Raw genomic sequence first — 10995 nt, forward strand, 5'->3', positions numbered from 1 at the left:
CAAATTTGGAAAACTGAAAAACGGCGATAACTTTTTCAATTTTGGTCTGATCGAAAAATGTCAGAGGAATTATCGGCAGAACTCCGGTGGCGCTACCCAGAACTCGCACTAGAACTCCTGGAACTTTCGGAAAAAGATTCAACTCAAATTTGGAAAACTGAAAAACGGCCATAGCTTTTTCAATTTTGGTCCGACCGAAAAATGTCAGAGGAATCATCGGTAGTACTCCGGTAGCGCTACCCAGAACTTGCACCAGAACTCCTGGAACTTTCGAAAAAAGATTCAACTCAAATTTGGAAAACTGAAAAACGGCGATAACTTTTTCAATTTTGGTCTGATCGAAAAATGTCAGAGGAATTATCGGCAGAACTCCGGTGGCGCTACCCAGAACTCGCACCAGAACTCCTAGAACTTTCGAAAAAAGATTCAACCCTAATTTGGGAAACTGAAAAACGGCGATAACTTTTTCAATTTTGGTCTGATCGAAAAATGTCAGAGGAATTATCGGTAGAACTCCGGTAGCGCTACCCAGAACTCGCACCAGAACTCCTGGAACTTTCGAAAAAAGATTCAACTCAAATTTGGAAAACTGAAAAACGGCGATAACTTTTTTAATTTTGGTCTGATCGAAAAATGTCAGAGGAATTATCGGTAGAACTCCGGTAGCGCTACCCAGAACTCGCACCAGAACTCCTGGAACTTTCGAAAAAAGATTCAACTCAAATTTGGAAAACTGAAAAACGGCGATAACTTTTTTAATTTTGGTCTGATCGAAAAATGTCAGAAGAATTATCGGTAGAACTCCGGTGGCGCTACCCAGAACTCACACCAGAACTCTCGGAACTCTCGAAATAACTTTAAAAAAGATTCAACTCAAATTTTTCGCATCAAGGGAGTTTTATCGAGATTTCTCGGCTGAAGATGGCAGAACTCTTCGTTTGAAGCATAAGGAACTCTAGAACTCTTCGAAAACTACTCGGAACTCATGAAAAAAATTCACTTTTCCGAAAATGAGACGCTGCGTGAAGTTAGCGTCTCATTTTTTCAAAATCGTTTTTTGAACTTCAAAACCACAGAACTATTCATCATACGCATTAGGAACTCTAGAACTCTGCTCGAAGAAGTCGGAACTCCCCAAAATTTTTGATTCCGACAAAAATGTGATGCCATCTTCACAGACGTTCTTCATACATCAATAGAGAGCTCAAGCAAGAATGGAGATAAAGAATAGAAGTGACTGATAATATTTGTTGGGATCAAAAGCAATCACTCATTTTGTTTTTGGATCATTATAGACCCTCGATGATTATCTACAGAATTGGAGTCAATGGAACCCAGCGATGCTCCGTAAAAAAAAAGGAGAGAACTTGAAGCCACTCCATCCCAAGAGTTAACATTTGCAGATGTAGATGCAGCCATTCAAAGCCATACGGTATCGAAGGCACCACCTCTGCAATCAATGCGGACGAGCGCAAAACGTAAAAGACCTGTTGTTGCAAATAGTGCACCACGGATCAATGCTGCGGTGCGAAATAGACACTTTGCAGCATTAGCCAAATCGAAATTGGAACTAGTAGAGATGATGAAGGAAGATTTACGTGGGAAAATGGAATTAGAAAGGCAAATATTAGAAACGCAATTACAGAAAGAGCGCCTCGAGGTGGAATTATTGAAGAAAGAACTTCAAATAAAGGATGCTATGCTAGCAGCAAGACAAGGATTTTGAAAATCTGATTACGTTTAGGATGTATATTATAAGAGACGAAGATCTGATTAGGTTCAGGATGTATATTATGAGAGACAAGGATCTGATTAGGTTTAGGATGTATATTATAAGAGGCAAGGATCTGATTAAGTTCAAGATATATTTCATAAGAGATAAGTCATTGTTACTGTGATAAAAAATTTTATACAAAAAATATCTATATACAAAAGTTTGAAATATCTATATACAAAATTTTGAAATATCTATATACAAAAGTTTGACAAATATACAATTTCTATATGAAAAACAGCTAATGAAAAATTACAGTTATTTTATGTCATATATGTGTGAGAATTCCGCCATTTCTGTTCCCTCTAGAGCAAGCTGAAATAAATTCAACCGCTTTCATTAGACACTACATACGAAGGCAATTAGTCGGACATTAGGGCTGGGGGATAATATTTGTAAATCATACCTGCGAAATTACTTGTTAATTAATATGTTTTGCACAGGATTAATTACATGTGCGTGATTAACAGCAGGCATGTCTCCTTGTAACACTAGTTCGTCCCATGGCGCAGGCATGTTTACTGCTGGATCGTCCGGTGGTAATGGATCACCAGCTCGTCGAGCGATGTTATGCAAAACAGCAGTTGCAACAATCACTGGCAGAGTGTCATTAAATAGGAGCGAACCGGATACCTGCCATCACCGAGTAAAATTGCAGCTCCAAATGTGTTAGCTTCAAACAAGGCACGAATCCTGGAATTATTGAATATTGTACTGTCATGTACTGATCCTTGCCACCGTCCCACTATATCAATGAATTCCAAATTGGCGTTACAGATCGCTTGCACATTGATTGAAAAATAACCCTTGCGATTTCAGAAATATTCTGCAGCAGCCCCGCCTGTAACGAGAGATAACATTAACAGTCAGTTTGAGGAAATCTGAGAAACTCTCAAAGGTTTATACTTGTGAGCAAAAGAAATCCGATGCATGATTATATACTGATAATATATCATAACTACTTACCGTATGATTGGATTTTCACATGTGTACAGTCCATGCACCCGAGAACTCTTGGAAATCGTGCAATATCGAAAAATCGGATCTGTGCATTTCTGATTTCATTTGCCAGTAAAGGGAATCGTATGAAACGTGGTCGAAGGCGGGCAATGGCAGCAGTAACACGATGCACAATTCTGTGCGCGCTCGTCTTGCTTATGCCACTAAAGTCCGCTGCTGAAAGCAAGTGACATCCAGTAGCATAAAATCTTAACGCCAACAGAACCTGGTTCATTGGAGACACAGCATTATTTTTGAAAAGTATGAACACACTCAGATTACAATTATATCTGTATTCACTTACAATTGTTAAACGTAAACTCCGATTATACCATCCTATAGTATGTATTTTCTATACCTTTGGCTACAGAGATAAATAATATAAATGTATTTCTTGGAGCAATTTACTTACTGCTCTGTTGCATGTTCCAGCTCTTGTCGAATTTCCATTAATAGAGCATTAACGCTATCTCTGGATAACCTAAAACGAGTTCGGAAATCAACTTCGTCCATTTCTTCATGAAAATTGGGACGCCTCCGCACGATTTTTGGTCTGCGATCAACGATCTCGGCAAAATCCTCATCATCCGATGATGATAGGATTTCATTTATCCTTGCCATTTAACTTTCAACTTTATTTTTCGTTTATGTACAAATTCGAATTTGAACTACTTCACAACCCCACTGGACATCGCAAAAGTTACTATTTTTTTCATGATGCGCCACCACTGATGAATATAGATCAACTTTAAACTTCGTTTAAGCTGCTAAACGCCCAAAATCGGGCGTTCAACTTCAACTGCGTTCAGCGTCGCTTAACCGACGATTTTGGTGTTGTGGAACGCAAGGCTTCGGTTAACTTCGACCTAAACCGAGTTCAAGCGTTAAACCTCGGTTAAACTCAGATTGTGGAACCGGGCCTTATTGTCAGCGATCACGGCGAGCCTCCATTGCGGTTCGTCGCTAGCGACTGAACTGCTGCGAGTAAGCCCAAAGCCCGTGGCCGCTCGGAGGGTCAACATCAAACACACTTGGCTTACTTGGCGAACTTTTTTGCACCGTAGGTGCCTTTTATAAGATATATGCAATACTGTTGAAAAAGTACCAAGAATTTTTTACGTATGGTTTGATGATAAATACTGTATATTACTGCGATAAAAGTATATAATCATAGTTTTTCAAGTCTCCTACGGCTGAGAATAATGACTGTCTGCATATAATTTATGTGAAATAAAACGAAAATAAGTTTTGAAATTTTATATACTATACCGTAGGCTGAGCACTACTGCATATTGCGGCTACGAGCTGCAGATCATGCACGAACCATACGCATTATTTGCTGCAAGTCTCAGTCGAAAGCATCCATGCGCATGTTTAACCGCCGTATGCGGGAACAGGCAGATAGTTCGGAGGCAAAATCATGCAAGCGCTCCGCTGACGGTCATGGCGTGCACTTGTTACTTGGGTTGATGGAAAGCACCCTATGTATTCAGATGTCACTTTTATTACGACTGTGCGCAACGGCTACGTTCACGACCGAAATGTCCGTCACACGAGTTCGTCACGTGATTCGTAATCACAGCACTGCTTGCGATCTTTTTGAGAACCACGCATTCAACGAAATCACTCGCCGTTCGCCATCTTGGACGCCCTTGATTTCAATAAATTGTATTTCGGTTCATCTCTCCTCGCGAATATGTTTCCACTTCCGATACACAATTATTTAGAAGATTATTTGCTCGCACTTTTGCACTGAAATCATCCACGGCACTAATCCACCGGACCGTGTACACTGCTGTTCTTTGTTCCACACGTGATCGGCGTCTCGACCACGTTGTCGGTTTTTTCCACTCGTAAGCGTTGTCAGCATCAATCCCACTTCTGATGTAAAGATAGTTTGGTGAAAGGAATAAAACACTCGCCGTTAGGTAATATTGCGCACCATTTATTGATATCGAAAAAAACACACAATTTAACTTTAACCTAGCAATACCAACACCACCTTTTCTGATGCCCGTCTGGTCGACGACTGGCTCTCGGTTCTCCCCCTCTCTCTATCACTCTACACGCACACTTTGTCTGCTTACGCACCCTCTAGCGGGTTACTCGGTGACTCAGTCCTCACACAATTGCGATTGTGCATAGACTATCGGGAATTCGGTCGAATGAGGTAATAGTCTATCCCACAAAAGGCACCTACGGTGCAAAAAAGTTCGCCAAGTTCAAATGTTCAACAGTAACTACCATAAAAATATATCTAATGATTGATTAGAAGAATTCATGAATAATAGGAAAAAAAGAATCCAAATCAATTACTGTGCCAAGTACGTACATGGAACTATGCTCCACGAATAGAAATTCTCGAGAAGATTGGCATAAAAAAAAACAACCCTATTAATTAATTGAACGATGACGAAATTGGAAAGAAATGGATGAGAACACCGAGCCCACAACGACCCATCTGCAGAGCTCGGTCGAAGTGGATGTTGAGAAATGTGGCGCAATTTTCAAAGTTAAACATGGCGACACAAAAAATTACTTCATATGATTCGAAAAGGGATATTCTAGTCGAAACTTATGTTTCTCCCGCAGATGCCGAACGTGCGACTACAGGTAAATATCGCTATGTTAAGTAATTGCAGTAAACCTAATTTTAATGTATATTTAACAGCCATCTACACATTTTCCTCATTCGTAAATAGCCTAACCTAACTGAATTAGTAAGCAATGTTCATCATCATTCATGATCCATACTTCGCATGAAAAATTTATTTTGTTTGTAGACATAGTTTTCGCTACAGAGCTGTTAAGAAGAGCTGTAAATCAGGAATCACAACCCTCTACATCAACTGATGCTGATTGTATGAGTTATGATTTGAATTCTGATGATATTAATGCAAGTTTTATTGATGAAGAAGCTCTTGATACTGAGGCCACAGTTGACGTTAACTCTGAAACACAAGAAAGTGAAGGTATATTGAAAACAATAAATTCTGTGATTGTCCTTGTTTCTATGTTTAGTATGCGAGGATGTGAGTGATATATGTGCATATTTCAGTTTCTTTATACAGGTGGAGTCCACCCTGTGTATTATTATTATTAGAGACCTATAGGTCCATGGAAGAAACCTTTATAGTGGCAAAAAGTCCCAAAAAAAAGTGTGGGAGGAAATAGCCAAAGAGCTAATTAAAAGAGGATACAACGTAACTGGACCGCAATCTTCTTCTAAGTTACAAAGTTTAAAAAAAACTTATAAAACCATAAAGGATCATAACAATGAATCGGGCAACGATAAAAGGAATTGGCAGTTTCTCAACGTTTGTATACATTTTTAAATATCCTACTTAATTTTTAGATATTATTGAATTTTCTATAATTAAAAATCAACAAGTTTCTAATTAATACACTACATTTTACATACTTACCTATTACAATGTATCATGTACTTTTTGCAGATCATGGAGGAAATTTTTGCCAAAAAAGCATGGTGCAATCCAGTTGCAGTTGCATCTTCCACTGGTCAATCATCGAAACAGTCAGAAAGTACCGATACTGTAGTGGAATCTGATAGCGGATATTCACCAAGTCAGTTGATTACGTTACATAGTTTTATTTATAACTAAAATAATGTAAAAGTTGAATTTCGTTTCAGGATCAAGTAAAACAACAATAATATCTTTACTGGGGAAAAGAATAAAGCAAAAAGCTGAACATGAGGATAATAGAAGTAAAAGGCACAAGGAGCGACTGGAGATGGATGAAAAGTTTCTAGCAGTTTTACATAAGTTGGCTGATAAATAACTTTCAAGATGTTCAATTCTTTTTTAAAAATGAGTTTCTAAATTTTTACATTGTCGAATGATAATTTAATATTAGTTTTGTTTAAGAAGAAAAGCACATTTTATAATGTGTTATAAACTGTTTATTAATGAAAAAAGTACATTTTATGATAGCACATTTAATAAAGTTTAATATAAAATAAAATTTCTACAACACATGCATTAAAAACTCGTGTTTTTTGCCCTCCTCGGCGGGATGGAAGTCACAGTTTTCGGACGAGCGGGCAAAAAACTTGCCAGCGGGCAAAAAACTCTGGCAGCAGGGAAATAAACTCGCCGCCGGGAAAAAAACTCTGTCCGCCGGGAAAAAAACTCTCGTAGCCGTGTAATAAACCAAGAAAGTGCTGCCCCTAGCGTAGAACTATATTGAGTACGATGTTTTCATGACGAGTTTTCACTCGTTTTTAATGCATGTGTTATAGAAAATAGTATATGCACCACGGGAAAGAGCAAGCGTTTTGTCTCGCGCGATGTTTGCCGAACTCGTCTTCACTCTCGGGCGCCTTCGGCGCCCTCGACTTACAACTCGTTCTGCAAACATCGGCGCTCGACCGAAAACACATGCTTCCTTCCCTAGATGCATAATATACTATTATGTGACTTAATACAATTCTTTATATACAATTTTTTATCATCGTTAAAAATGATTAAGTTTTGGAACATTCTCTGGAAAATTGAAAATTTATAAATTTTTGCAATATTATTGTTTTCGTTCAAATTTACAAAAATTGGAAAGCTATTCTGTTCATTGTTAACAGGTTGAGTCATGAATTTTTATCATTTTTACAAGTAGTTCATGATAACGTCTCTTTTAAGAATTCCTGCATTTCGCCTTACTTCACGCAAACAATTTCTATTATTTTCTCGATTACATTCAGGCATAGTAACGACAATTATTTCATCTTCTCGTAAAATACAGATATTATGAACTACGCAGCATGCAACAATGTACTCTGCCATTGAATCTACCCTTGTCATTGGTAGACAATGTAATAGACTCCTCATTCGTCCTTTCAACAAACCAAAACATCTTTCAATAGTCACTCGTGCAGATGAATGGCAATAATTATACTTTTTTTGTTTTCCACTTAAATATCCATTATCCCGATAAGGAGTAAGTAAATGCTGATGTATTTCATATGCAGCATCGCCTAGAATATGACTGTCTTCTGGGAACGCATCATCATCATTCAGGTAATCTGCAACTTCTGATAAGCGAAAAACTCTTCGATTATAAACAGATCCAGGGTGACCAGCATAACAATGTGTTATCAGAGTCCTATGATCACATACGTCCTGCAAAAAAATTTTGTTTCTATGTAAGTCAATTTATATCACTTATCAAAATTAATATTAGGGTTAAAAAGTAAAAATTGTTAAATACCTGTAACTGAATAGAATGAAATCCTTTCCGATTGATATAATCTGCTGGATTTTGTTTTGGAGCATTTATACGAATGTGAGTTTCATCAATAGCTCCTATTGTTTTAGGAAAGCCACTTGATCTTTCAAACCCACGCATCAACTTAACAGCACGATCTTCCGTAGGCCATTGTATAAATCTTGGGGCTCTTATAAATAAAGCGCGACAAACTCGACGTACAGCTCTTACAGCAGTAGCTCGTCCCACGTTAAATCTGTCACAAACTGATCTACAATAAAAATTTAAAAAAATATGTACATCTCAGTTACATACTTCTGAATTCTATTACATGTACGCTCGGTTAGGTTGATTGTGAATGTGTTGTATCGTAAGTTATTTTTGATATATATCACTAGACCGCCCCCTCGACCAGCTTCCCGGTCTTTTCTGAAGTAGTTGAAACCCTTCATTCCGACCCGAAGATTGTAGTCGGCCGTGAGGAATGTTTCAGAGATAGACAGAATATCACAGAGGTTCAGTAGCTGCGGAATTTTATTTCTTTTGGAGTGGAAGCCCCTGCAATTCCAATTTATAATATTCAGCATAATTGAGGTAAAGCGTGGATTTGTCTGTATAGAAATTTAAGTGTGGAAACTGTTGTTGTCAAGATATTGGGGCAAGCGTCTCTCGGTGGCCGATATCTAGGCAATATCGCCTCGAAAGGCCCCCTTTTTCCCCCTCCTTGCCCGGACTCTGGTAGGCTAGCTGGCTACTAGCAGACCTAGTCCTGGTGGGCCTGGGTTGCGAGCTAAAGCGTGGAAGTATAAGTTGGAGGGCTCGTACTGTAACGTGGCGTACGACGGTCCCTACCTAGCTTATAAGAAATAGAATTAATTAATATAAAATTAAAAAAATTAACTTTATAAAGTTGTATGGGTGATCATCCGTGAGGGAACATTCACTTATTTTGAGAAAAGGATGCCCCGTAGGAACCGTGATGGCTATGGAAGATCAGATATTAAATACATCGGTTCGATTCGCAACCGATAGAGGGCCAAAACAAAATAGGTCGCTCGTTAGGGAAGACCTCCCAAGATAATTTAATAACCTGCCCAAATTCTCCATGTCAATCGTGCTCTACCCCACTAAGAGTGGTTAGTCTCCGACTTTCCACTCGACAGTTTTTAATCTACAAGTTGGTTGACCAGCATCGCGAATCGTACCTCGGTCTTTCTGCCTGTCTCGGCTTCCTCACTTGTTTGTAGGGTCGGGTTGACCAGCATCGCGGATTGTACCTCGGTCCTTCTGCCTGTCTCGGCTTCCCATTTTACTTGCTTACATTCTCTGGATTTTGTCTGTTCCGGCATCGCGGATCGTACCTCGGTCTTTCTGCCTGTCCGGCTTACAACATTCCATATTTCTGAGCAGAGTCAAATAGTCTTTAACTTCCAGTTTATAATCGCGATCAAGAGGTTTGATAAAAATCCCTCAATCAGTAAAAAGGGGTATAGCCACAACAAGGGTGATTAACAGCATCGCGGACCGAGCTTCGGCCTCTCTGCCTGTCTAGTTTTTCCCCCACACCTAGATAATTAAATCTTAGGAGATTAATTCCAATATTGTATCCAAAGTATTCCCATTTCTGTAAAGAATATTCCTGTTATAGTGTTCAGATTTATTTATTGTTCCTTGATAAAATAAATATCCTTGTTCAATCCTTTTTTCCTACGTGTCCTTGGTTCATAATTTATTCGGTCCACCCAGGATGTATTTCCAAACGCCCTGAGATACAGAGTTTTTATTTCTATACATTTCATTAATCGTTAAAACGATTTGGCGCCCAACAAATATAAAGTAGAAAAGTCAATGCTCGACGGCGGAGCGTATCAGTACGGAACTAAAATTAATAGGTAACCTAATCGTATTGTTAATTATGTCTGTGTCTTTTATAATTCCCAAACTGGCTGAGGGTTGCCACCTGTAGAAGAATTAGGCTCGATGGGCTCCGTATTGAAGAGACTCTGCAGCTGGAACGGATCCTCCGAAGGATTTAACGTGCAATGAATTGTTAGAGCTTCAATAGATTTATAGGTGGAGATTAACTCGTGTTGGGGTCCCAATTTATCCGAAAGCTGGTCCAGCATACGCGTTGAGAATTTTTGAATATGGTCGAAACCCGACTTTCTTATTTCCTCTTGGAACGATAGTTCAATGAACTGGTTGAGGGAATCCGATTCCAAATTAACCTCTTGTTCAGGAGTAGAGGCCCTTATATTAATTTTCTTAGAAGTAGGAAGGAGAGAGTTATAGTAATTCGTAAGATCAGATGAAGAAGCTATTAAATTTGACTCCTCGACGAGGATGTTGTATTTCACTAAGAAATTCTCCTCGACAAGGTTCTTGGCCTCCTTGGAATCAATTCCAAGTTGGGTTTTGATGTTGATCAGCTCCAGGTTGAATGCGTGGAATATGCAATCTTTATCGCTGGCTTGATGTAAATCGCCTTAATTTGCGCATTTAGGAGAGTTAACACAGTCCTCATGTGTGTGCGATTGTCCGCAGTTCCCGCATCGGATCGTGTGCCGACAGGTCTGGTATATGTGTCCGAAACGTTGGCACTTGAAGCATCTCTCAACCTTAGGAATGAACTCTTTAACCTCCCTGAGGTTGAAGTAAAGGTGGACAGATTTGGGAAGATCCGTACTGCAGTAGATTTTAGAAGCTCCTGTGCTTTCCCATGTTACGCCACCCTCTGAGGAGGTCGTTTTCTTTTTAAGAACTTCCGCTTTGAGTATTATTTTAGCAAGTTGCGAGTCAAGTCCTTCTAGGACGTCCTGATTATTAAAAACCCTGGGTAAATCCGTAATTATACCTACTTTAAAGATGGACTGGTCGGGGATGATCCCTACCCAGGAGGGGTCAATCTCAGGTATTAGGGTTTCCACAAACTGGTTTGCCTCTATGAAAGTATGAAACGTAACCGCCATTTTTTCAATACCTGATCGAGAAATACTACAAGC

General features: G+C 39.1%; 2 protein-coding genes across 3 annotated transcripts; both read right to left on the reverse strand.

The window, feature by feature from the left end:
* Positions 1–1606: 1606 nt before the first annotated feature.
* Positions 1607–5301, reverse strand: LOC105687902 (putative nuclease HARBI1). Of its 2 annotated transcripts, none has more exons than XM_048656644.1 (3): positions 3186–5301; positions 2741–2947; positions 1607–2615 (listed from the first exon to the last, which is right to left on the reverse strand). In XM_048656644.1, the coding sequence occupies exons 1-3, from the start codon at positions 3196–3198 to the stop codon at positions 2590–2592; spliced, it is 246 nt and encodes an 81-aa protein (XP_048512601.1). In that variant the 5' UTR covers positions 3199–5301; the 3' UTR covers positions 1607–2589. The 2 variants fall into 2 exon arrangements, with proteins under 2 accessions (XP_048512601.1, XP_048512600.1); XM_048656643.1 differs by having other exon boundaries at positions 2484–2615; positions 2741–2950.
* Positions 5302–7213: 1912 nt separating this feature from the next.
* LOC125501497 (putative nuclease HARBI1) lies at positions 7214–9572 on the reverse strand. Its single transcript, XM_048657654.1, has 2 exons — positions 7997–9572; positions 7214–7908 (listed from the first exon to the last, which is right to left on the reverse strand). The coding sequence occupies exons 1-2, from the start codon at positions 8132–8134 to the stop codon at positions 7396–7398; spliced, it is 651 nt and encodes a 216-aa protein (XP_048513611.1). The 5' UTR covers positions 8135–9572; the 3' UTR covers positions 7214–7395.
* Between the last annotated feature and the right edge of the window lie 1423 nt (positions 9573–10995).

Source organism: Athalia rosae, chromosome 6, assembly GCF_917208135.1.
Source record: "Athalia rosae chromosome 6, iyAthRosa1.1, whole genome shotgun sequence".
Taxonomy (NCBI): Eukaryota; Metazoa; Arthropoda; class Insecta; order Hymenoptera; family Athaliidae; genus Athalia; species Athalia rosae.